Raw genomic sequence first — 25,938 nt, 5'->3', positions numbered from 1 at the left:
GGTCAGTCTTGCCAAAGTTTATCTATTTTGTTATCTGAAAGAACAAGCTTGTGGTTTTGTTGATTCTTTATTCCGTTGTGTTCTATTTCATTAATTTCTGGTCTTTATTTCCCTTCTTATACTTTCTTTGAGTTTCCATCAACATGTTATTTAGAGGTGCATTTGAAAAATTCCAAACATAATTTTATTTAGTCATCTTTTTGTTACTAATTTCTAACTTAACTGCATTCTTATCAGAAAATATGGTCCAAATGTTATCTATTCTTGGTACGTGTTGATACTCACTTTGTGTCATAGTTTTGTGTGTGCTTGAAAAGAATTTTTAAATTAGGTTCAGGGTTCCATATGTCCATTAAATATAATGCATTAATTGTGTTGTTTGAATATATACTCTTAATAAGTTTTAGTTTGCTTTAACAAGATTAATAACTGAAAGATATATGATAAAAAAAGACTGTGATTTTGCCAAAATTTTCCAGTAATTGTCATAATTTGAAGCTATGTGTGCAATTTTATATCTTTGTAGTGAATTATTCCTTTTATCATGGTAGGGGAATCTTTTATACTTAGCCATACCTTTTCACTTAAAGTCTTGTCTAGTTTGATATTGAAAAAACTATTCCAGCTTTCTTTTGGATGATATTATTTGTTCTTTTTCTGTCCTTTTCTTTCTTTTCTTTTGTTTTCTTCCAGTTTTATTGAGATATAATTGACATACAGCATTGTATAAGATGTACAGCATAATTATTTAATCATGAAATTATCACAGTAAGTTTAATGAACATCCATCATCTCATTTAAATACAAAATTAAAGAAATAGAAGAAAAGTTTTCCTTGTGATGAGAACTCCTAGGATTTATTCATAACAACTTTCATATATGACATACAACAGTGTTAATTATATTTATGTTGTACATTTCATCCCTGGTACTTATTTATCTTATAACTGGAAGTTTGTACCTTTTGACCACCTTTCTCCAATTCCTCCTTCACCCACCCCCCCGCCTCTGGTAACTACAAATCTGGTTTCTTTTTCTATGAGTTTGTTTGTTTGTTTTTCAAGTATAATTGACTTAAAACAATATGTTAGTTCTTGTCACACAACAGAGTGATTTGATAGTTCTATACATTTCAAAATGATTACAGTAAGTCTAGTTATGCTATATCACTACACAAAGATATTATATAGTTATTGACTGTATTCCCCTTGTGACTCATTTGTTTGCAACTGAACAAATTTCATCCTTGTGACTCATTTGTTTGCAACTGAAAGTTTGTACCTCTTAATTTCCCTCACGTCTATTTTTCCTTCGCCTATGCCTCTCTCTTCTGGAAACTACTTGTTTGCTCTCTGTAGCTATAACTCTGTTTCTGTTTTGTTTGTTCATTTGTTTTATTTTTCATATTCCACATATAAGTGAAATTGTGTAGTATTTGTCTTTCGCGGGCTGACTTATTTCACTTAGCATACTACCCGCTAGGTCCAACCATGTTGTCACAAATGGCAAGATTTCATTCTTTTTTTTTTTTATGGCGGACTAGTATTCGATTGTGTATATATGCCACACATCTTCTCTCCATTAATCTATTGATGGGCACTTGGGTTGCTTCCATATCTTGGCTATTATAAATAATGCTGCAATGAACATAAGGGTGTATGTATTTTTTCAAATTAGTGTTTTGGTTTTCTTTGGATATATGCCCAGGAGTGGAATTGCTGGATCATATGGTAGTTCTATTTTTAATTTTTGGAGGAATTTTCATAGTGTTTTCCATAGTGGCTGCACCAACTTACATTTCCACCAACAGTGTACTAGGGTTCCCTTTTCTTCACATTCTCACCAACACTTTATTTTTTTTTAATAATAGCCATTCTAACAGGTGTGAAGTGATGTCTCATTGTGGTTTTGATGTCCATTTCTCTGATGACTAGTGATATTGAGCATTTTTTCATGTACCTGTTGGCCATCTGTGTGTCTTCCTTGGAAAAAATTTGATTCAGCTCCTCTGCCCATTTTTTATTTTATTTTATTTTTATTTATTTATTTTTTGCGGTATGCGGGCCTCTCACTGTTGTGGCCTCTCCCGTTGTGGAGCACAGGCTCCAACACGCAGGCTCAGTGGCCATGGCTCACAGGCCCAGCCACTCTGCAGCATGTGGGATCTTCCTAGACCAGGGCACGAACCCGTGTCCCTTGCATCGGCAGGCGGACTCTCAACCACTGCGCCACCAGGGAAGCCCCTGCCCATTTTTTAATAGGGTTTTTGTTTTTTGGATGTTGAGTTGTATGGGTTACTTATTATTTTGGATATTAACCCCTTATCTGATATATCATTTGCAAATATCTTCTCTCATTTAGTAGGCAGCCTTTTTGTTTTGTTGATAGCTTGCTTCACTGTCCAAAAGCTTTTTAGTTTGATGTAGTCCCATTTGTTTATTTTTGCTTTTGTTTCCCTTGCCTGAGGAGATATATGCAAAAAAAATATTACTAAGACCAATGTCAAAGAGCATACTGCCTATGTTTTCTTCTAGAAGTTTTCTGGTTTCAGAAACTTAACATCTTTAATCCATTTGAATTCATTCTTGTGCATGTTGTGAGAGAGTAATCTAGTCTGATTTTTTTGCATGTAGCTATCCACTTTTCCAACACCATTTCTCTAAGAGGCTGTCTTTTCCCCATTGTGTATTCTTGTCTCCTTGTCATAGATTAATTGACCATGTAAATGTGGGTTCATTTCTGGGCTCTCTATTCTGTTCCACTGATCCATGTGTCTGTTTTTGTGTTAATTTCTCTTTCTGATAGTTTGTTGTTAGTGTACAGAAATGCAGTAGGTTCTGTATATTAATTTTGTATCCTGCAACTTTACCGAATTCATTGATGAGTTCTAGTAGTTCTTTGATGGGATCTTAGGATTTTCTTTTTTTAATGCTATTTATTTTATTTATTAAAAAATTTTTATTGGAGTAAGTTGATTGTTGTGTTAGTTTCTGCTGTACAGCAAAGTGAATCAGTTATACATATACATATATAGACCCTTTTTTTAAGCTTCTTTGCCCATATAGGTCATTACAGAGTATTGAGTAGAGTTCCCTGTGCTATACATACAGTAGGTCCTTATTAGTTATCTATTTTATATATAGTAGTGTGTATATGTCAATCCCAAACTCCCAATTTATGCCCCTCTCCTTACCCCCCGGTAACCATAAGTTTGTTTTCTACATCTGTAATTCTATTTTTTTTGTAGATAAGTTCATTTGTACCCTTTTTTTAGTTTCCACATATAAGCGATATCATATGATATTTGTCTTTCTGTCTGACTTTACTTATTATGACAATCTCTAGGTCCATCCATGCTGCTGCAAATGGCATTATTTTATTCTTTTTTATGACTGAGTAATATTCCATTGTATATGTGTACCACATCTTTATCCATTCCTCTGTTGATGGACATTTAAGTTGCTTCCACGTCCTGGTTATTGTAAATAGTGCTGCAATGAGCAATGGGGTGCATGTGTCTTTTCAAATTATGGCTTTCTCCAGATATATGCCCAGGAATGGGATTGCTGGATCATACAGTAGCTTTATTTTTAGTTTTTAAAGGAACCTCCATACTGTTCTCCATAGTGGCTGTACCAATTAACATTCCTACCAACAGTGTATGAGGGTTCCCTTTTCTCCACATCCTCTCCACCATTTATTGTTTGTAGATATTTTGATGATGGCCATCTGACCAGTGTGAGGTGATACCTCATTGTAGTTTTGATTTCTCTAATAGTGATTTTGAGCATCTTTCTCATGTGCTTTTAGGCCATATGTATGTCTTCTTTGGAGAAATGTGTATTTAGATCTTACACCCATTTATTGTTCAGTTGTTTCTTTTTTTGATATTGAGCTGCATGAGCTGTTAGTATATTTTGGAGATTAATTCCTTGTCAGTTGCTACATTTGCAAATATTTTCTCCCATTCTGAGGGTTGTCTTTTTGTTTATGGTTTCCTTTGCTGTTCAAAAGATTTTAATGTTATGTAGGTCCCATTTGTTTATTTTTGTTTTTATTTGTATTACTCTAGGAGGTGTATCAAAAAAGATCTTGCTGCAATTTATGTCAAAGAGTGTTCTTCCTATGTTTTGCTCTAAGAGTTTGATGGTGTCTGATCTTACATTTAGGTCTTTAATCCATTTTGAGTTTATTTTTGTGTGTGGTGTTAAGGAGCATTCTAATTTCATTCTTTTACATGTAGCTGTCCAATTTTCCCAGCACCACTTATTGAAGAGACTGTCTTTTCTCCAGTGTACTTTGTTGCCTCCTTTGTCATAGATTAGGTAACCATAGGTGCATGGGTTTATCTCTGGACTTTCTATCCTGTTCCACTGATCCATATTTCTGTTTTTGTGTCAGTACCAACTGTTTTGATGAATGTAGCTTTGTAGTATAGTCTGAAGTCAGGGAGCCAGATTCTTCCAGCTCCATTTTTCTTTCTCAAGATTGCTTTGGCTATTCATGGTCTTTTGTGTTTCCATACAAATTGTAAAATTATTGTTCTAATTATGTGAAAAATACCATTGGTAATTTGATAGGGATTGCATGGAATCTGTAGATTGCTTTGGCTAGTATAGTCATTTTCACAATATTGATTCTTCCAATCCAAGAGTATGGTATATCTCTCCATCTGGTTGTGTCATCTTTTATTTCTTTCATCAGTATCTTATAGTTTTCTGAGTACAGGTCGTTTGCCTCCTTAGGTAGGTTTATTCCTTGGTATTTTATTCTCTTTTTTTTGGTATTTTATTCTTTTTGATGCAATGGTAAATGAGATTGTTTCTGGAATTTCTCTTTCTAATCTTTTGGTTTGCTATTATTTTGTTGAGGATTTTTACGTCTCTGTTCATCAGTGATATTGTCCTTTAATTTTTTTGTGTGTGATATCTTTGTCTGTTTTTGGTATCAGGGTGATGGTGGCCTCATAGAATGAGCTTGGGAGTGTTTCTTTTAATGTGTTAAGAGATTTCTGTGTATTAATTTTGTATCCTGTAACTTTACCAAATTCATTTATGAGCTCTAGTAGTTTTCTGGCAGCATCTTTAAGATTTGCTATGCATAGTATCATGTCATCTGCAAATAGTGACAGTTTTACTTCTTCTTTTCCAATTTGGATTCCTTTTATTTCTTTTTCTTCTCTGCTTGCCATGGCTAGGACTTCCAAGAGTATGTTGAATAATAGTGGTGAGAGTGGACATCTTTGTCTTCTTCCTGATCTTAGAGGAAATGCTTTCAATTTTTCACCATTGAGAATGATGTTTGCTGTAGGTTTGTCATATATTGCCTTTATTATATTGAGGAAGTTTCCCTCTATGCCCACTTACTGGAGAGTTTTTTTTTTTTTTATCATAAATGGGTGTTGAATTTTGTTGAGCGCTTTTTCTTCATCTGTTGAGATAATCATATGGTTTTTATTATTCAATTTATTAATATGTGTATCACATTGACTGATCTGCATAAATTGAAGAATCCTTGCATCTCTGGGATAAATCCCACTTGATCATGTTGTATGATCCTCTTAATGTGTTGTTGGATTCAGTTTGCTATTATTTTGTTGAGAATTTTTGTGTCTATGTTCATCAGTGATATTGGTCTTTAATTTTCTTTTTTTTATGTTATCTTTGTGTGGTTTTGGTACCAGGGTGATGGTGGCCTCATAGAATGAGCTTGGGAGTGTTCCTTCTTCTGCAACTTTTTGGAAGAGTTTCAGAAGGGTAGATGTTAACTGTCCTCTAAATGTTTGATAGAATTCACCTGTGAAGCCATCTAGTCCTGGACTTTTGTTTGATGGAAGATTTTTAATCACAGTTTCAATTTCAGTACTTGTCATTGGTCTGTTCATATTTTCTATTTCTTGCTGGTTCAGTCTTGAAAGGTTGTCTTTTCTAAGAATTTGTCCATTTCTCCTAGGCTGTCCATTTTATTGGTGTATAGTTGCTTGTAGTAGTCTCTTATGATCCTTTGTACTTCTTTTTTTTTTTTTTTTTGGCTGTGAAAAGTCTTAGTTGTGGCACTTGGGATCTTAGTTGCTGCACGTGGGATCTTTAGTTGTGGCATGCGGGATCTTTTAGTTGTGGCATGCAGGCTCATAGCTGCACCACGAGGGCTTCTTATTTGCGGCATTCAGACATCTTAGTTGCAGCACGCGGACTCTTAGTTGTGGCATGCATGCGGGATCTAATTCCCAGACCAGGGATCAAACCCAGGCCCCCTGCATTGGGAGCATGGAGTCTTACCCACTGAACCACCAGGTAAGTCCCATGATCCTTTGTATTTCTGTGGTGTCAGTTGTAACTTCTTTTTCATTTGTGATTTTATTGATTTGGGCCCTCTCTCTTTTTTTCCCTGATGACTCTCTCTAAAGGTTTCTCCATCCATACTGCATTAGGAGGCAAAACCCAACTTCAAAAACTTATAGTCTTTGGATCCAGCATGTTAAGAAACATCTCATATATGGTTGTCCTCTCCTCAGCAGTGGGAGCCATTTTCAGTAATGACATGGAGCTGAAGGTGACCCTTCTCCCCTTGTTCAATTCTCCTTGTCTAAAGAGCTCTTCTTCCTCTGGGCTTTCAAGGGTGAGTGGATTTACAAATGCCCACCCTTTGTTTTCAGAATCACGGGCCACCATTACAAATGTCACATCCAAAACGGGAAAATTCACTGTGGTGTAACTGGAACATACGCATCCTCACTTCCATGGACGTCTTCCCAACCCAACTAACATGGCCACTGAACTTGATGTCCTGTTCTGGGCGTAATTAAGCTCTTCTTACACATATCAATCCTGTCCACCAGGGCTGTAACTATTGATAAAGGAGACATCTTAGCTGAATGATTTTTGTTGTGCATGTAGCAAATAAGTACTCCTAAGCTGTCAAGATCCTCAAGAATCCTGCCAAACTTTACAGTGTTTTGAACAGTCAAATATTTCTCTTGTAATTCAGGCTGACTGCCCAAAGGTAAGAGAACTTCAATGTAACTGTCTTTCATTCTCCTTAGGTGGCAGTCCTTTCTGTGACTTAGCCAAAAAAACTATTAAGTAATTTTCTTTCCTCCATTGCTTTCACGTGATCCCTCCAGTTTGTGGATGCTCCTACTATCTCCTGCAACTTATCTGGAATTTCATGAATGTGGAAGCCTCTCTGTTTCTTGGGATTCTGAGATCCTTGAGTCAGTTCTCTGATGGGAGCAAGGAGCCCTTTACTCAGCCTACAAAGCTGCAGCACTGCCCGCCTCATCACGCTTGCCTGCCGCCACGCACATGACCACAGACCTGGGCTCTGCGTGCCGGTCGGTGGAGGGAAGTTGAGGCAATGGATGGCAGGAGAGGGAGAAGGATAGCAGGCACCAGACTGGACCTTGCTCACCAGGACCGCACCCTTGCAGTGTGGCCACGGGAGGGGGCAGGGGCAGGCTAGATTTACCAGAATCTTTACCAACCTTCTTGCAAACTAATCTCTCTTATATATTACTTTTTCATTTGTATTCAATTTTATTTATTTGTGTAGGACATATTTCAGTAGACTTTTCAACAAGGGTCTCTTATCCTGAAGTCTCCCAAGTCTTTGACTGAAAAAGTCTTTAGTTTACTTTGATTCTTGAATAATTTAACTAGAGACCAAATTCTAGATGACTTTCTTTTATCATTCTGAAACAATTTTATTATTTCTGTTTATAAGGCTGCCATGGAGTTCTACCATCATTTTATTCTTTTGTAGGTAATCTTTTTTTCTTGTTGCTTTAAAAACTTTTCTCTTTGTATTTGTTGTCTTGCAGTATTATTTTTATTTATCCTTGGTTCACTGTATTTCCTAAATTTGAAGATTCATGCCTTTCATTAATCATTTCTAGTCATTATCACTTTCAATACTGTTTTGCTCCTATATTCTCTAGAACTTCTACAAGGCATATACTGAATGTTCTCATTCAACTTTATTTATTTATTTATGTATTTATTTATGGCTGCATTGGGTCTTTGTTGCTGTGCGCAGGCTTTCTCTAGTTGCGGCGAGTGGGGGATACTCTTTGTTGCGCTGTGTAGGCTTCTCATTGTGGTGGCTTCTCTTGTTGTGGAGCACAGGCTCTAGGCATGCAGGCTTCAGTAGTTGTGGCTTGTGGGCTCTGGAGTGCAGGCTTAGTAGCTGTGGCACACGGGCTTAGTTGCTCTGCAGCATGTGGGATCTTCCCGGACCAGGGCTTGAACCCATGTCACCTGCACTGCCAGGCGGATTCTTAACCACTGTGCCACCAGGGAAGTCTCTCATTCAGCGTCTCGTTGCTACTACACTCAGGGTAATTTCCTGTTTTGTTTCTATAGTTTATTGATTCTCTCTTCAATTCTATGTACTGTTTACTCACTACATTAAATTTTTAATTTCAAGTATTTATCATTTCTGAAAGTTCTTTTTAGGTTTTCAGTTTGCTTCCTTTTCTTAAATGTCTATATACTCTCTGTATAGTCTCTATTACCTAAAGTCCTTGGAGTTTTTTTTGTTCTTATTTATTTATTTATTTTTTACATCTTTATTGGAGTATAATTGCTTTACAATGGTGTGTTAGTTTCTGCTTTATAACAAAGTGAATCAGTTATGCATATACGTATGTTCCCATATCTCTTCCCTCTTGCATCTCCCTCCCTCCCACCCTCCCTATCCCACCCCTCTAGGTGGTCACAAAGCACCGAGCTGATCTCCCTGTGCTATGCAGCTACTTCCCACTAGCTATCTATTTTATGTTTGGTAGTGTATATATGTCCATGCCACTCTCTCGCTTTGTCACAGCTTACCCTTCCCCCTCCCCATATCTTCAAGTACATTCTCTAGTAGGTCTGTGTCTTTATTCCTGTCTTACCCCAAGGTTCTTCATGACAATTTTTTTCTTAAATTCCATATATATGTGTTAGCATACGGTATTTGTATTTCTCTTTCTGACTTACTTCACTCTGTATGACAGACTCTAGGTCCATCCACCTCATTACAAATAGCTCAATTTCGTTTCTTTTTATGGCTGAGTAATATTTCATTGTATATATGTGCCACATCTTCTTTATCCATTCATCCGATGATGGACATGTAGGTTGTTTCCATCTCTGGGCTATTGCAAATAGAGCTGCAATGAACATTTTGGTACATGACTCTTTTTGAATTATGGTTTTCTCAGGGTATATGCCCAGTAGTGGGATTTCTGGGTCATATGGTAGTTCTATTTGTAGTTTTTTAAGGAACCTCCATACTGTTCTCCATAGTGGCTTTACCAATTCACATTCCCGCCAGCAGTGCAGGAATGTTCCCTTTTCTCCACACCTTCTCCAGCATTTATTGTTTCTAGATTTTTTGATGATGGCCATTTTGACTGCTGTGAGATGATATCTCATTGTAGTTTTGATTTGGATTTCTCTAATGATTAATCATGTTGAGCATTCTTTCATGTGTTTGTTGGCAGTCTGTATATCTTTTTTGTAGAAATATCTATTTAGAAATGTCTATTTAGAAATATCTTCTGCCCATTTTTGGATTGGTTTTTTTTTTATTATTGAGCTGCATGAGCTGCTTATAAATTTTGGAGATTAATCCTTTGTCAGTTGCTTCATTTGCAAATATTTTTTCCCATTCTGAGGGTTGTCTTTTGGTCTTGTTTATGGTTTCCTTTGCTGTGCAAAAGCTTTGAAGTTTCATTAGGTCCCTTTTGTTTATTTTTGTTTTTATTTCCATTTCTCTAGGAGGTGGGTCAAAAAGGACCTTGCTGTGATTTATGTCAGTGTTCTGCCTATGTTTTCTTCTAAGAGTTTGATGGTTTCTGGCCTTACATTTTAGGTCTTTAATCCATTTTGAGCTTATTTTTGTGTATGGTGTGAGGGAGTGATCTAATCTCATACTTTTACATGTACCTGTCCAGTTTTCCCAGCACCACTTATTGAAGAGGCTGTCCTTTCTCCACTGTACATTCCTGCCTCCTTTATCAAAGATAAGGTGACCATATGTACGTGGGTTTATCTCTGGGCTTTCTTTCCTGTTCCATTGATCTATCTTTCCGTTTTTGTGGCAGTACCATACTGTCTTGATTACTGTAGCTTTGTAGTATAGTCTGAAGTAAGGGAGCCTGATTCCTCCAGCTCCGTTTTTCATTCTCAAGATTGCTTTGGCTATTCGGGGTCTTTTGTGTTTCCATACAAATTATGAAATTTTTTGTTCTAGTTCTGTGAAAAATGCCAGTGGTAGTTTGATTCGGATTGCATTGGATCTGTAGATTGCTTTGGGTACTAGAGTCGTTTTCACAATGTTGATTCTTCCAATCCAAGAACATGGTATATCTCTCCATCTATTTGTATCATCTTTAATTTCTTTCATCAGTGTCTTATAATTTTCTGCATACAGGTCTTTTGTCTCCTTAGGTAGGCTTATTCCTAGCTATTTTATTCTTTTTGTTGCAATGGTAAATGGGAGTGTTTTCTTGATTTCACTTTCAGATTTTTCATCATTAGTGTATAGGAATGCCAGAGATTTCTGTGCATTAATTTTGTATCCTGCTACTTTACCAAATTCATTGATTAGCTCTAGTAGTTTTCTGGTAGCATCTTTAGGATTTCCTATGTATAGTATCATGTCATCTGCAAACAGTGACAGCTTTACTTCTTCTTTTGCAATTTGGATTCCTTTTATTTCTTTTTCTTCTCTGATTGCTGTGGCTAAAACTTCCAAAACTATGTTGAATAAGAGTGGTAAGAGTGGGCAACCTTGTCTTGTTCCTGATCTTAGTGGAAATGCTTTCAGTTTTTCACCATTGAGGATTATGTTGGCTGTGGGTTTGTTATATATGGCCTTTATTATGTTGAGGAAAGTTCCCTCTATGCCTACTTTCTGCAGGGTTTTTATCATAAATGGGTGTTGAATTTTGTTGAAAGCTTTCTCTGCATCTATTGAGATGATCATATGGATTTTCTCCTTCAGTTTGTTAATATGGTGTATCACGTTGATTATGATTTGTGTATACTGAAGAATCCTTGCATTCCTGGAATAAACCACACTTGATTATGGTGTGTGATTCTTTTAATGTGCTGTTGGATTCTGTTTGCTAGTATTTTGTTCAGGATTTTTGCATCTATGTTCATCAGTGATATTGGCCTGTAGTTTTCTTTCTTTGTGACATCCTTGTCTGGTTTTGGTATCAGGGTGATGGTGGCCTCGTACAATGAGTTTGCGAGTGTTCCTCCCTCTGATATACTTTGGAAGAGTTTGAGAAGGATAGGTGTTAGCTCTTCTCTAAATGTTTGATAGAATTCACCTTTGAAGCCATCTGGTCCTGGACTTTTGTTTGTTGGAAGATTTTTAGTCACAGTTTCAATTTCAGTGCTTGTGATTGGTCTGTTCATATTTTCTATTTCTTCCTGATTCGGTCGTGGCAGGTTGTGCATTTCTAAGAATTTGTCCATTTCTTCCAGGTTGTCCATTTTATTGGCATAGAGTTGCTTGTAGTAATCTTTCATGATCCTTTGTATTTCTGCAGTGTCAGTTGTTACTTCTTTTTCATTTCTAATTCTATTGATTTGAGTCTTCTCCCTTCTCGATGAGTCTGGCTAATGGTTTATCAATTTTGTTTATCTTCTCAAAGAACCAGCTTTTAGTTTTATTGATCTTTGCTATCATTTCCTTCATTTATTTTTCATTTATTTCGGATCTGATTTTTATGATTACTTTCCTTCTGCTAACTTTGGGGTTTTTTCATTCTTCTTTCTCTAATTGCTTTAGGTGCAAGGTTAGGATGTTTATTCGAGATGTTTCCTGTTAAGATCTTAAGGTAGGATTGTATTGCTATAAACTTCCCTCTTAGAACTGCTTTTGCTGCATCCCATAGGTTTTGGGTCGTCGTGTCTCCATTGTCATTTGTTTCTAGGTATTTTTTTATTTCCTCTTTGATTTCTTCAGTGATCACTTCGTTATTAAGTAGTGTATTGTTTAGCCTCCATGTGTTTGTATTTTTTACAGAATTTTTCCTGTAATTGATATCTAGTCTCATAGCGTTGTGTTCGGAAAAGATACTTGATACAATTTCAATGTCCTTAAATTTACCAAGGCATGATTTGTGACCCAAGATATGATCTATCCTGGAGAATGTTCCATGAGCACTTGAGAAAAATGTGTATTCTGTTGTTTTTGGATGGAATGTCCTATAAATATCAATTAAGTCCATCTTGTTTAATGTATCATTTAAAGCTGTGTTTCCTTATTTATTTTCATTTCGGATGATCTGTCCATTGGTGACAGTGGGGTGTTAAAGTCCCCTACTATGATGTGTTACTGTCGATTTCCCCTTTTATGGCTGTTAGTATTTGCCTTATGTATTGAGGTGCTCCTATGTTGGGTGCATAAATATTTACAATTGTTATATCTTCTTCTTGGATCGATCCCTTGATCATTATGTAGTGTCCTTCTTTGTCTCTTCTAATAGTCTTTATTTTAAAGTCTATTTGGTCTGATATGGGAATTGCTAATCCAGTTTTCTTTTGGTTTCCATTTGCATGGAATATCTTTTTCCATCCCCTTACTTTCAGTCTGTATGTGTCTCTAGGTCTGAAGTGGGTCTCTTGTAGACAGCATATATATGGGTCTTGTTTTTGTATCCATTCAGCCAATGTGTGTCTTTTGTTGGGAGCATTTAGTCCGTTTACATTTAAGGTAATTATCAATATGTATGTTCCTATTCCCATTTTCTTAATTGTTTTGGGCTCATTGTTGTAGGTCTTTCCTTCTCTTGTGTTTCTTGCCTGGAGAAGTTCCTTTAGCATTTGTTGTAAAGCTGGTTTGGTGGTGCTGAACTCTCTCAGCTTTTGCTTGTCTGTAAAGGTTTTAATTTCTCCATCTAATCTGAATGAGATCCTTGCTGGGTAGAGTAATCTTGGTTGTAGGTTTTTCTCCTTCATCACTTTAAATATGTCCTGCCACTCCCTTCTGGCTTGCAGTTTCTGCTGAAAGATCAGCTGTTAACCTTATGGGGATTCCCTTGTGTGTTATTTGTTGTTTTTCCCTTGCTGCTTTTAATATGTTCTCTTCGTATTTAGTTTTTGAAAGTTTGATTAATATGTGTTTTGGCATATTTCTCTTTGGATTTATCCTGTATGGGACTCTCTATGCTTCCTGGACTTGATTAACTATTTCCTTTCCCACATTAGGGAAGTTTTCAACTATAATCTCTTCAAATATTTTCTCAGTCCCTTTCTTTTTCTCTTCTTCTTCTGGAACCCCTATAATTCGAATGTTGGTGTGTTTAATGTTGTCCCAGAGGTCTCTGAGACTGTCCTCAGTTCTTTTTGTTCCTTTTTCTTTATTCTGCTCCGCAGTAGTTATTTCCACTATTTTATCTTCCAGGTCACTTATCCATTCTTCTGCCTTAGTTATTCTGCTATTGATCCCATCTAGAGTATTTTAAATTTCATTTATTGTGTTGTTCATCGTTGCTTGTTTCATCTTTAGTTCTTCTAGGTCCTTGTTAAATGTTTTTTGCATTTTGCCTGTTCTATTTCCAAGATTTTGGATTATCTTTACTATCATTATTCTGAATTCTTTTTCAGGTAGACTGCGTATTTCCTCTTCATTTGTTAGGTCTGGTGCATTTTTATCTTGCTCCTTCATCTGCTGTGTGTTTTTCTGTCTTCTCCTTTTGCTTATCTTACTGTGTTTGGGGTCTCCTTTTTGTAGGCTGCAGGTTCATAGTTCCCGTTGTTTTTGGTGTCTGTCCCCAGTGCCTAAGGTTTGTTCAGTGGGTTGTGTAGGCTTCCTGGTGGAGGGGACTAGTGCCTGTGTTCTGGTGGATGAGGCTGGATCTTGTCTTTCTAGTGGGCAGGTCCATGTCTGGTGGTGTGTTTTGGGGTGTTTGTGGACTTATGATTTTAGGCAGCCTCTCTGCTAATGGGTGGGGTTGTGTTCCTGTCTTGCTAGTTGTTTGCCATAGGGTGTCCAGCACTGTGGCTTGCTGGTCGTTGAGTGAAGCTGGGTGCTGGCGTTGAGATGGAGATCTCTGGGAGATTTTCGCTGTTTGATATTATGTGGAGCTGGGAGGTCTCTTGTGGACCAGTGTCCTGAAATTGGCTCTCCCTCCTCAGAGGCACAGCACTGACTCCTGGCTGCAGCAGCAAGAGCTTTTCATCCACACGGCTCAGAATAAAAGGGAGAAAAAGAAGCAAGCAAGCAAGAAAGAAAGAAAGGAAGGAAGGAAGAGAGAGAGAGAAAGAACGAGAGAGAGAGAGGGAGGGAGGAAGGAAGGAGGAAAGGAAGGAAAGAATAAAGAAGATAAAATAAAGTAAGATAAAATAAAGTTATTAAAATAAAAAATAAGTATTAAGAAAAAAAATTTTTTTAAAAGAAGAAGAAAATAAAACGGACAGATAGAACCCTAGGACAAATGGTGGAAGCAAAGCTATACAGACAAAATCTCACACAGAAGCATACACATACACACTCACAAAAAGAGGAAAAGGGGAAAAAATCATAAATCTTGCTCTCAAAGTCCACCTCCTCAATTTGGGATGATTCATTGTCTATTCATGTATTCCACAGATGCAGCGTACATCAAGTTGATTGTGGAGCTTTAATCCACTGCTTCTGAGGCTGCTGGGAGAGATTTCCCTTTCTCTTCTTTGTTCGCACAGCTCCCTGGGCTCTGCTTTGGATTTGGCCCCACATCTGCGTGTAGGTTGCCGGAGGGCGTCTGTTCTTCGCTCAGACAGGACGGGGTTAAAGGAGCCGCTGATTCAGGGTCTCCGGCTCACTCAGGCCGCGGGGGAGGGAGGGGCACGGAGTGCGGGGCGAGCCTGCGGAGGCAGAGGCCAGCATGACGTTGCACCAGCCTGAGGCGTACAGTGCGTTCTCCCGGAGAAGTTGTTCCTGGATCACGGGACCCTGCCAGTGGTGAGCTGCACAGGCTCCCTGTAAGGGGGTTGTGGATAGTTACCTGTGCTCGCACACAGGCTTCTGGTGGCGGCAGCAGCAGCCTTAGCGTCTCCTGCCTGTCTCTGGGGTCCGCGCTTTTAGCCGCGGCTCGCGCCCGTCTCTGGAGCTCCTTTAAGCAGCGCTCTTAATCCCCTCTCCTTGCGCACCAGGAAACAGAGAGGGAAGGAAAAGTCTTTTGCATCTTCGGCAGGTCCAGACTTTTCCCTGGACTCCCTCCTGGCTAGCCGTGGTGCACTAACACCCTGCAGGCTGTGTTCACGCCGCCAACCCCAGGCCTCTCTCCCTGCGCTCCCCAGGACTCTCCCTGCGCTCCTGAAGCCTGAGCCTCAGCTCCCAGCCCCCGCCCGCCCCGGTGGGTGAGCAGATAAGCCTCTCGGGCTGGTGAGTGCTGGTCGGCACCGATCCCCCATGCGGGTATCTCTCCACTTTGCCCTCTGCACCCCTGTTGCTGTGCTCTCCTCCGCAGCTCTGAAGCTTTCCCCCTCCGCCCCCCCCAGTTTCCGCCTGCGAAGGGGCTTCCTAGTGTGTGGAAACCTTTCCTCCTTCACAGCTCCCTCCCACTGGTGCAGGTCCCGTCCCTATCCTTTTGTCTCTGTTTATTCTTTTTTCTTTTGCCCTACCCAGGTACGTGGGGAGTTTCTTGCCTTTTGGGAGGTCTGAGGTCTTCTGCCAGCGTTCAGTAGTGTTCTGTAGGAGTTGTTCCACGTGTAGATGTATTTCTGGTGTATCTGTGGGGAGGAAGGTGATCTCTGCGTCTTACTCTTCCGCCATCCTTCCCACGTCCCCTTGGAGTTTTTAATCTTGCTATTTATTGCCCTCTAACTCTTACTCATGGTGAATTGTTTCCTTGTATGCTCTGTGATACTGAATTGTGAGTTCAGCATCATTGGGTTTTTATATGTGGGTATCCTGTGTAGCCTGAATTAAGGCGCATCAATCAGAAAGTAATTCTTTTTGCCAAGCAACCCCAAAACACTTTTCATTCTTACCTTAAATTCACAGGATTCTGAGACACAGTAGTGTAAATTTGAATCCCCAACCAAAGAGAAGCCAGGTCTGTGGTAACGACTTTCCAGGAATGACTTTTATTCTTTGTACCCAAAGCCTAAGCTAAGCTAAGCACTGGAGGGTGGATTTGTTTCCCCCCCCCAGTTTATTCTTTTATTGAGGGTGCCTCTCTTTAAGAGGTTGTGGCTATGTGTGTGGATTTCAATCCAACTCCTCACCTTGCAGGGACTTAGGACTTTACCTCCAGCCCTTGTGTGACCTTTAAAACCCAAGCACTGTGGTTCCAGGGACCAGAAACTGTCTTTGCTCTCAGGCAGTCACAGCATTAACCACACATCATGCTCATCTTTTATTTACTCTGTTCTTGGACCCTGGAGATTACTCTCACTATACAATCTTTAAAGTTAGCCATATATTTCAAAGGGTATTTACCATGTTTTATCCAGCATTCTTTTTTTTTTGGCTGGTTGAGTCTTCGTTGCTGCGCATGGGCTTTCTCTAGTTATGGTGTGCAGGGGCTACCCTTCGTTGTGGTGCATGGGCTTCTCATTGCGGTGGCTTCTCTTGTTGCTGAGTATGGGCTCTAGGTGCGTGGACTCAGTAGCTGTGGCTTCTGGGATGTAGAGTGCTGGCTCAGTAGTTGTGGTGTATGGGCTTAGTTGCTCTGCGGCATGTGGCATCTTCCTGGACCAGGGCTCGAACCTGTGTCCCCTGCATTGGCAGGCAGTTTCTTAACCACTCTGCCACCAGGGAAGTCCCTATCGAGCATTCTTTACAGTTTCATAACTAAGGCTTTCAGGCTAATTGCCAAAATTACTGAGAATGGAAGTCTAGAATGATGCTTCACCCTGCCCTATTCTACTATGTCAATTTTGTTTGTTTACATTGTCATCAGAACAGAACATATTCCAGCCATAATCTGTGTAGTCACTTTAGAACATTACTTCATCATCTGGATCCACCAGATGTTTTGTTTTTCTCAAATTACATCACACTATTATGGGCACCATTTTATAAATAAGGAATTTCAAGCATATCAGCTTAAGGTCACATGGCCAAGACCAGGACCAGAGTCTGAATCTTTAAAATGTCAGCTTTGGGATATTTCTCTAAGAGTTAACAGGAGATGTGGGGAAGATGAAGGTCTAAGGGAACACTTAATAAGTACTTCCTATGTGCTAGCACTATAAGAGAGACAGTAGTTGTATAAGACAAGGTCTTACTACCCATTTTAAAAGATAGGGGAATTAAAGCTCAGAAAGGTTAAATAATTTCCTTAAGGTCATTGTGCAGTATTAGAGCTGAATTCATAGAACTGACTAGAAAAATCCATTTTCTTCCCTCTACCCCAGGGGTCAACAAACTTAAAAAGGTAGATAGTAAATATTTTAGGATTTGCAGGCCATGTATTCTATAGTCTCTCTTGTAACTATTCAACTTTACAGTTGTAGTGTGAAAGCAGCCACTTAAAAACATAAACAAGTGAGCATGGCTGTGATCCCATAAAACTTTATTTAAGGACATTGAAAAATCTGAAGTTCATATAATTTTCACACATCACAAAATATTATTCTTCTGATTTTTTTCAACCATATAAAAATATAAAATGCATTCTCAGTTCACAGGCCATATAAAAACAGGCAGCAGGCTGGCTTTGACCCATGCGCAAATGGTTTGTCAACCCCTGCTCTATGCCATACCACCTTCTGAGAAGTGAGGTTCTCCAATGCCTTTGTTGCAAACATTGCTTTACTGGGTTAGGGAAGACATGGGAAAAAGAGAATAGAACAGGTTCTTTTTTGGGCCTTGGATGACCAAGGGAGCTGTTGCTGTACAACCTCCTCAAATTGTGTGGTAGCAGTATGCAGTTGTTTTAATGTCTTGTTCCAATGTTAAATATCTTTTTTCATGTCTATCTTAGACTGTCTTCAAAATTAAACTATAAGCTCATTTAGGAAACATGACTATTTTCTTATTTTAAAATTTCCTTTGATGTTTAATACTCTATGTACAGTTGGTGCTCAGTAAGTATTAACTGATAAATATTAGAAGATGCCAAATACTATCCTATTTCATTCACAGTCTATTAAATAATCGATGGACACAATATATAACCATTTCAGTGACATGAAAAATATACCAGTCGTCAGGCTATATGTATGATTTAACATAATGTATGATTTAGCTTTTAATCCAGTATAAGGGACAATTATAAAAATATTTCTTGGCCCTATCATTTGGGTTCTAATATTTAAAGTATTCAGATGTAAATACTGTGTGACATTCCTTTCTCCCCTAGAACCACTCTGGTGATCTGGATGGTGGCCACTACACTGCTTTCTGCAAAAACTCAGTGACTCACGCCTGGTATAACTTTGATGACACACGAGTCAGTGAGATTCCAGATACTTCAGTTCAAACTGCTACAGCATATCTCCTGTTCTATAGCTGCCAGCCCTTTTCTATACCTATACAAAAACGCAAGAGTTAGGAAAATGGTGTTTCCTGAAAATTGCAAAACTAGCAATTAGAACCTGGTACTTAAGTTTTGCTTTGTCATTAAAACTCTTGCAACTTACTTGCGTCACTGACATTTTTAAGTCTTTCTGGAATGTTACGCAACCTTCACAAGGTAAGTCTATAAAAAGATGGGTCCTGGCCCACTGAAAAAGGCAGCATGAAAATGATGCAATGCTAACGAATGGGGACCTTCAAAGCAATCAGATTATAAGTATTATGTTCAGGTTTCAAAGTACAGTGTTTATTAGTGTGTATTATTTTTATCATAAACTATCTCATAATAATTATATATATCCAACAAATTATTTTCCAAAGATACTTCATGGAGCTAAACCAAAATAACTTTTGTTCAAGTGGCTCTGTGAGGTTAGGAATGTGATTTGAAAATATTTAATTGTTCAGATAATTTAGGCAAGAAACTATAATCTCTCAGACTAATTGTAGAACATGAAAAGTTGTCAGTTTCACAATTCAACACCTTCCTTTCATCTTCTTCCTGAGTGTCCACTAATGGTGACATCTTTCAGAAGCACCTTTAGAATCTTGTTTTTATATTTATATATTGACTTTACCTATAACAACCAAGTCCCTGAGGTAAATGATAAATTCTAAGCTCCTCTATCCCTTTTAATACATCACTTTGTAAAGATGTGGTTTATAATGCAGTTCACTTTGCAGTCATGTCTGACTCATCTCTTTTTATCTTAATCCTAAGAATTCTACTACTCTTGATAGAATGAGTCTGGGCATTAAGTTATTTGTATTTTACTCTGACTCCCAACTCTGAGCGCATCATAAGTGCTATGTGCAGTTCAGGGTCAAGGTAAAGGATGAGTGGAATCAAGTGATGCAAAGGAATAAGTGTACTAAATTTTAAGTCATTGTAGTGGTATAAAGAGTGTATGTATAAAATCTGTAATTCTACTGTTCTATGTTTAATAATATAAAATTAAAGACAGAACACTTACAGGGTTTTAAATTATTTTTCTCATTAAGATTTTAATGTAGGTGTAAATGAAAATTCTCATTTAAAAAATTAAAGAAAAGTTTCCATTTATTTTTTTAGAATAAAGATTTAGTGCACAAATACAGCCCAAAGCCAACAGAAAAATAGCTTTGCCCTGTCATTTGCCTAAGAAAGCACTGCAATTACTCAGAATAGGCCAAAAGGAAAGAAAAAAAAAAAGCAATCCTCTGAGTTCTAGGCTTCACAAAAGGACCACACCTTATACTATGTACATCGATTTGATGTGCAAGTGTGCAATAAATATATACACATACATTCCTATCTGTTTTACATCATTCTAGAGTATTCATAGATCAAGCTGGGATTTAGAAATGTGAAAAGGCCATAACAGTAAAAAGGAAAATAAAGGATACAATGGTTTTTAGACCAGTAGAATAATTATGCTTAGCTAATTATTTTAACTTTGGAGCAAACTAAAAAAGTTGTTTGTTTTGAAATAAATGGTACCTGTAAGGAATGCTTACTGCAATACTCGTTAAATGTGCTTGGTCAGTTGTTTGATAATAGCACTGACCTGAAGTATATGGTATAGTAACACAACTCTCACTGTCCTAGAATTCCTTTAAATGGCCAGCTATAGCTATCCAGAATCTTTAAGCATTTCAAGAATTGTGTTGCTCAGCCTGTTAAAAGATAACTAGCTTATAACCTACTTCTCCTTATGTGGCTACATCAGTTACTCGTGGTCCCAATGACGTATAAAAGAGGATATAAGCTGCTGAAGATTTCACAGAAGAAACGGAAATATCAGAAACTTCATGATCATCAAATTTAAACCACCGCTGTCTTGCTGCATTTTTACAATAGGCAGTGTAGTGGCCTCCATCCAGCCCACCATAGTGATTCTGTGCCAAACAAGACAGAAAATCAAATCAAATTGAATTATTTAAAATATGTCAATAATTTCAAAGACTTATGTTGCTCTTACTTTCCTATGAGGTAAGGAACCACTTGAAACTGGGTTTTTTAGTTTCCTTCTAAAGAAACTGTATTTAGTTTAATGAGATACTTACCGAAACAGAAAACAAGTTATATTTCCTCAAATTGTTCTTTGGACCAATAACATACTGTGACAAGTCAAGATTTTCTAATGGGAAGTCCACAGATGTCTGTAATTTTTGCTTCCATCTGCCATCATAGGAAAAACTGTAGAGCATAACATTACAGCAATTACACTGACAGACCAAAGACATCAGAATGAACCCTAATTCATTCATTAACAGTCCAGATTTTTAGACAGGACCATAAAATCCATTTCAAACACACAATCAGAATTTTAATAGTGGAGGGACCTGTTAAAGACACCTGGTTTGGGACTTCCCTGGTGGTCCAGAGGTTAAGACTCAGCGCTTCCAATGTACGGGGCGTGGGATCGATCCCTGGTTGGGGAACTAAGATCCCACATGCTGCATGGTGCAGCCAAAAAAGAAAAAAAGAAGAGAAAAAAAGAAGAAGAAAAAGATAACGTAAGTCCCCTACATACGAATCTTCAAATTGTGAACTTCCAAAGACGTGAATGTGCCCGCGTATGCCAGCTGTTGTACTGTACTACTATACTTTTCAAGGTACTATACTGTAAGATTAAAAATATTTTATTTTATTTTTTTGTGGTACGCGGGCCTCTCACTGTTGTGGCCTCTCCCGTTGCAGAGCACAGGCTCCGGACGTGCAGGCTCCGCGGCATGTGGGATCTTCCCGGACCGGGGCACGAACCCGTGTCCCCTGCATCGGCAGGCAGACTCTCAACCACTGCACCCCCAGGGAAGCCCTGTTTTATTTTTTGTGTTTGTTTTTTATGTATTATTTGTGTGAAAAGTATTATAAACCTATTACAGTAACGCCTATTACTATATAGTGGAGTTAGTTGGGTACCTAGGCTAACTTTGTTGGACTTACAAATGAATTGGACTTACAGATGCACTCTCAGAACAGAACTCGTTCGTATATAGGGGACTTGCTGTACTTGGTTTCATTTGTTTTACAAATGAAGAAACTGCCATACGCAGATATTAACACATTATTGACCAGAGACGTATTAATACGTCTTTTGTTACCCGAACGTATTGACTGTAGGCATTTCAATATTCATTTACATAACAAATCGCCAGCCGCAGGCGTTAGTTTCTGCAAAAATCCCCCATCAATAATGAGTTAAATGTCTAACCGCAGGTCAAACAGCTAGAGTGGTAGAGGTAGGGCCATACCTTGGTCCCTTAATCCGTAGACCCAGCTAAAGCTATTAGATTAGTCTTCTACAAAGGTAAAAAGTTATGAAAACCCCCATTTATAATGCTAATCACCACAAAAGTACAGAGGAATGACAGAGGAGAGCTGCTCTAGATTTAAGCTTGTACTTTTGGGGACACTAGAGCTGGTAATTGCAAGCACATAAATTAGTGACTGAAATAATGGCATTCCATTATCCTGACATATTCTGCTTCTTTAAACACCAAAATACTGGTTATTTCAGAATTATTTTTTAAAAAATGAACTCTGAACCATTTATACTTTTAGATATTCTCCAAGAGTAATACACAGCATTAAAAATCTTAACAGAACAAATGTGTAATCATTTATAGAATGTTTATACCTCCACAATCTGCAAGAAGCAGAAAAGGACAACTGATATAAGCTTTTGTTAGAAAATTTACACAAGAGGAATTTGAATATATCAATGTGGAAATTAACATAAATAACTGCCTAAGAATCTCCAATAATATAAGAGGAAACAAAAAATTAAAAAGAAATGCTTTCTTTGAAACAAAAATTAGAGCTCTCAATAAACAGATGAAACTTCCTTTTAAAGTTTTTCCAAAAAATGACTTAAAGTTGTCACTCCACAGATGGATACCATAAAGACAAAGAATCAGAGCAAAAGACCTGGCACGTGTTTTACAACTCTCTCGCCATTATTCTTCTACTGCTATAGATCCAGATCTTTTTCATTGGCTGGAAAAATATGGGCAAAAATATGTCTGCACTCTACAATGGCATCCTTAATGTTTTATCTTTAAAAATTATACTTAAAAAAAACTCATATATTTCATTTTCAGCACAGTATTTTTTATGTTTACTATATTGTTTGAATGATAAATTTTATCTAATAGTGTGTTAGTTATATTGTATAACATTATTTTTATACATTTTCACTGAATGCTTTGTAATGATTTAAAATGTTCATATTTGAAATGCAATAATTTAGTTTCACTGATTTTATTTTTAAAATTTTATATTGGATTATCATTGATTAACAATGTGTGTTAGTTTTGGGTGTACAGCAAAGTGATTCAGTTACACATATACATGTATCTATCCTTTTTCAAATTCTTTTCCCATTTAGGTTATTATAGAATATTGAGCAGAGTTCCCTGTGCTCTACAGTCGGTCCTTACTCATTATCTATTTATTTTTTATTTTTAATTTTTTTGGCTGTGCTGCGTGGCTTGTAGGATCTTAATTCCCCGACCAGGGACTGAACCCACACCCTCAGCAGTGAAAGTGCAGAGTCCTAACCACTGGGAAACCAGGGAATTCTCTTGGTTATCCATTTTAAATATAGCAGTGTGTACATGTCAATTTCAAACTCCCAATCTATCCCTCCCCACTAGTTTCACAGATTTTTAAAAACAGAATTATATGAAAGAGTGATGCTGTCACTTTGCCCTGTTATTACAAACACTAAGGTGAACTAGAATCTCATCATTTCTGCCTAGTTTCCCTAGAGATACCCTAACCAGATGATCTTCCTTTGTTATACATCCTAAGCAGGTAGTAAAACAAAGTGTTTAGAATAAAAGACTTAGAAGTCCTTCATCTAAAAAGTACTAAACACTAAGAAAAATGTGTCCCTTTTACCGTTTCAGATGCACTAAAAGTACAGGTGGCAACTTCCAGATTTCTATCTTTTTTAGCGAATCCCGTCGAGTTCTGCAATGACTGCAGTAAAACCTGTTGTTATCTGTGAGTTTTTCTTCTTTGGAAAATAATCTAAGGCAATCCTAGAGGCAAAAACAAGTAGTAGATACTTGTTAATATTTTCAACACAGTATTCCTGAGCATCTATTCAATAAGTTACTCTGCCAGGCATGAGGAATACAACAGTAAACTATTACAAAACAGTTCCTGCCCCCACAAAGTTTATGATCTAGTGAGGGATGCAGACCCAGATGGGAGCTGACAGTGACAAAGAGTGTGGCAAGTGGTGGTGCTGCCAATGGTGGAGGGAAGAAGTCCTGCATGCCCTGAGAGCACTGAGGAACTTCTACCTGGTGGCTCAGAAGTTCTAACAGGAAGCCAACACTAAAGGGTGTCAACAAGCTCTCTAAATCACACCGCTGTTGTCTGCAAAACATATTTATTTGACATACCCATGTAGAGCAAATTCCTATAAAACTGTACCTAAATTAAAGTCAACATACAATTTTCCAAATTAACTTTTAAAACTTCTTCAATAAATACAAACTTTAAAAAAAATTATTAACTCTAAAAGAATATTTTATAGGAAAATATCTTTTAAAAAGGAAAATTTCTTTTTAAAAATGCTGGTTTTTTCCTAATCTACAGAGGCCTAATTAAAACAAAATTTTTGTTTAAGTTTTAACCTGTAAAATGTTTATGGGGCAAACAAGAGAAATAAATTACTGAATAAAGTACACCTCTATGTGCATATGAACAGAATTTTTCTTCAACAAATCATTTTCTCTCAATCCTAAACTTACCTGTAATGTACATTTACTTGTAGATGCTAGTGGTAGAGACAGATACATGAACGCCTCAAATGTCCTAGACTTTCTGTGGCAGGTGAGGCACTGTACTGTGGATTTGAATTGACCCTGAAAAAGGGCAACAATGATAGATTCATTGAGCTGCTTGTGCTTCTGCCAAGCGTGTTCTGCAGCTTTAAAGTCATCGAGATGATCATTATTTTCTTCTTTATGTCTCTTCCGATTATCAGCCTGGAAATAAAATTTAGACTCTATATTAATATCTCAAAGTCAACATTTAAATATAAAATTGAAAGAGTATATTAAATACAAACACTCTGCAGATTCAGAAACACTTCTTGTTCTTTTCAGAAAGGAATTCTAATCTCATCAAGTGCTACAAAAAAATTCTAGCCAAGAAAACCTCCTAAAATACCAAAACCCACTTTATCAAAAGGATGTAACTTGTTGCAATTGCTCAACAAATTTTTATTTAAAGAGCTGAAAAGTCTGGTTTTGAAAAGACATTCCACATATAGCTGGGAGTTAGGACTACAACTAGACAGATGTTATTTTGCTGTCCTAGTCTCATGGATGGATACATTCTATCTATCTACCTACCTACCTACCTACCTTCACACACATATACACATATAGACACACACAACATACATATATTCACACACATATACATATATAAGTGTGTGTATCTATTTGTGTATGTCTGTGGTTGCTGGTAAGAAAGGTGACCCCAAAGGTTCTGAAAGAGGACAGCTTGGTGCTAAAAAGAAGCCACAGTACACAGACTAAGATGCCTCAGTAATAACTTTTCACATGAATCATTTGGTCATGTGGGTCACAAACACAGCATCTCTGACAACTATTTTTACAAATTTACAACGTTTACAAACTTCTTGCAGTAATACAACCTGTTAACATTTTCATAAGTAAATACAAATTGCATATACTTCCTTTCAAATATTAGACCTATCAGTTATATTTGTTTTAAACTTCCATGCCATAGTACAGAGTCACTAGGTTTCAATAAATTAGCACCGAACAATCACCAACTATAATTTTAAATTGCTATAAAAATGAGTACAATGTTAAGCAACCCTAAGGGGCCTCTGCAACTTAGAAAAATTCCTTACTTTATTAAGATCTTCATGGAGACCATCCATTAGGAACAGAAGCAGTTCTTGTGAATCTTGCTGGCTGTATCCTGCAAACTGGTCATTGATCTTCCCAATAGTGATTTTAAAGTCTTTTGGACTGATATACCTGTACTGTCCTGTCCACAGGGCTTTCATGATTATGCCAAATTCTTCCGCCACTTCACCTTTATGCCCCAACAAATTTGACCTTTGCAAATAAAATTAAAGTTACAAAAAAGCAATACAGGAATTATAAAAAGCCAAGGTACAGTGGGTTCTTGACATCAATACTGTAATATGTGACCCTACACTACACTAAAATACTTATTCACAGGTTTATTACCAAATACCTATCTGAATCTTACTTTGATTACACCCCTCCAACTTGCTTCTTTTTGGCTGCCAGCCCTGCACGGTCTCCTATTCCTTATCAACAGGCTCCAGTTTAAGACAGTGTGGTTCCACCTTCTTGTACTGTTCCTTTCCTGTTGTCCTTTACCAATCAGAGGAGGCTTTTCTCTACACTGTTCTTTTTTTTTTT

At 37.6% G+C, this 25,938-nt stretch overlaps 2 protein-coding genes and 1 pseudogene across 9 annotated transcripts in view; 1 reads left to right on the top strand and 2 right to left on the bottom strand.

Moving 5' to 3' along the window:
* USP50 (ubiquitin specific peptidase 50) overlaps positions 1-23,402 on the top strand; it is a 36,677-nt gene extending 13,275 nt beyond the window's left edge. For 3 of the 4 annotated variants that reach the window (XM_067746787.1, XM_067746760.1, XM_067746777.1), the window contains one exon: positions 18,293-19,413. In XM_067746787.1, coding sequence (XP_067602888.1) covers positions 18,293-18,484 — 192 coding nt within the window. In that variant the 3' untranslated portion in view covers positions 18,485-19,413. Of the gene's footprint in view, positions 1-18,292; positions 19,414-21,190 lie in introns of those variants that run through there. The other variant, XM_067746769.1, reaches the window with a different exon arrangement.
* Positions 771-8,656, bottom strand: LOC137229154 (acyl-coenzyme A thioesterase 9, mitochondrial pseudogene; annotated as a pseudogene).
* USP8 (ubiquitin specific peptidase 8) overlaps positions 19,550-25,938 on the bottom strand; it is a 98,101-nt gene continuing 91,712 nt past the window's right edge. For all 5 annotated transcript variants that reach the window (XM_067746675.1, XM_067746665.1, XM_067746650.1 and 2 more), the window contains 5 exons: positions 25,395-25,605; positions 24,259-24,495; positions 23,396-23,538; positions 20,554-20,686; positions 19,550-20,385 (listed from right to left, as the gene is read on the bottom strand). In XM_067746675.1, coding sequence (XP_067602776.1) covers positions 20,200-20,385; positions 20,554-20,686; positions 23,396-23,538; positions 24,259-24,495; positions 25,395-25,605 — 910 coding nt within the window. In that variant the 3' untranslated portion in view covers positions 19,550-20,199. The remainder of the gene's footprint in view (positions 20,386-20,553; positions 20,687-23,395; positions 23,539-24,258; positions 24,496-25,394; positions 25,606-25,938) is intronic.

Source organism: Pseudorca crassidens, chromosome 1 (genome assembly GCF_039906515.1).
Source record: "Pseudorca crassidens isolate mPseCra1 chromosome 1, mPseCra1.hap1, whole genome shotgun sequence".
Lineage (NCBI taxonomy): Eukaryota > Metazoa > Chordata > Mammalia > Artiodactyla > Delphinidae > Pseudorca > Pseudorca crassidens.
The sequence above is the reverse complement of the archived record's forward strand: the minus strand, read 5'-3'. Positions and strand labels throughout refer to the sequence as shown.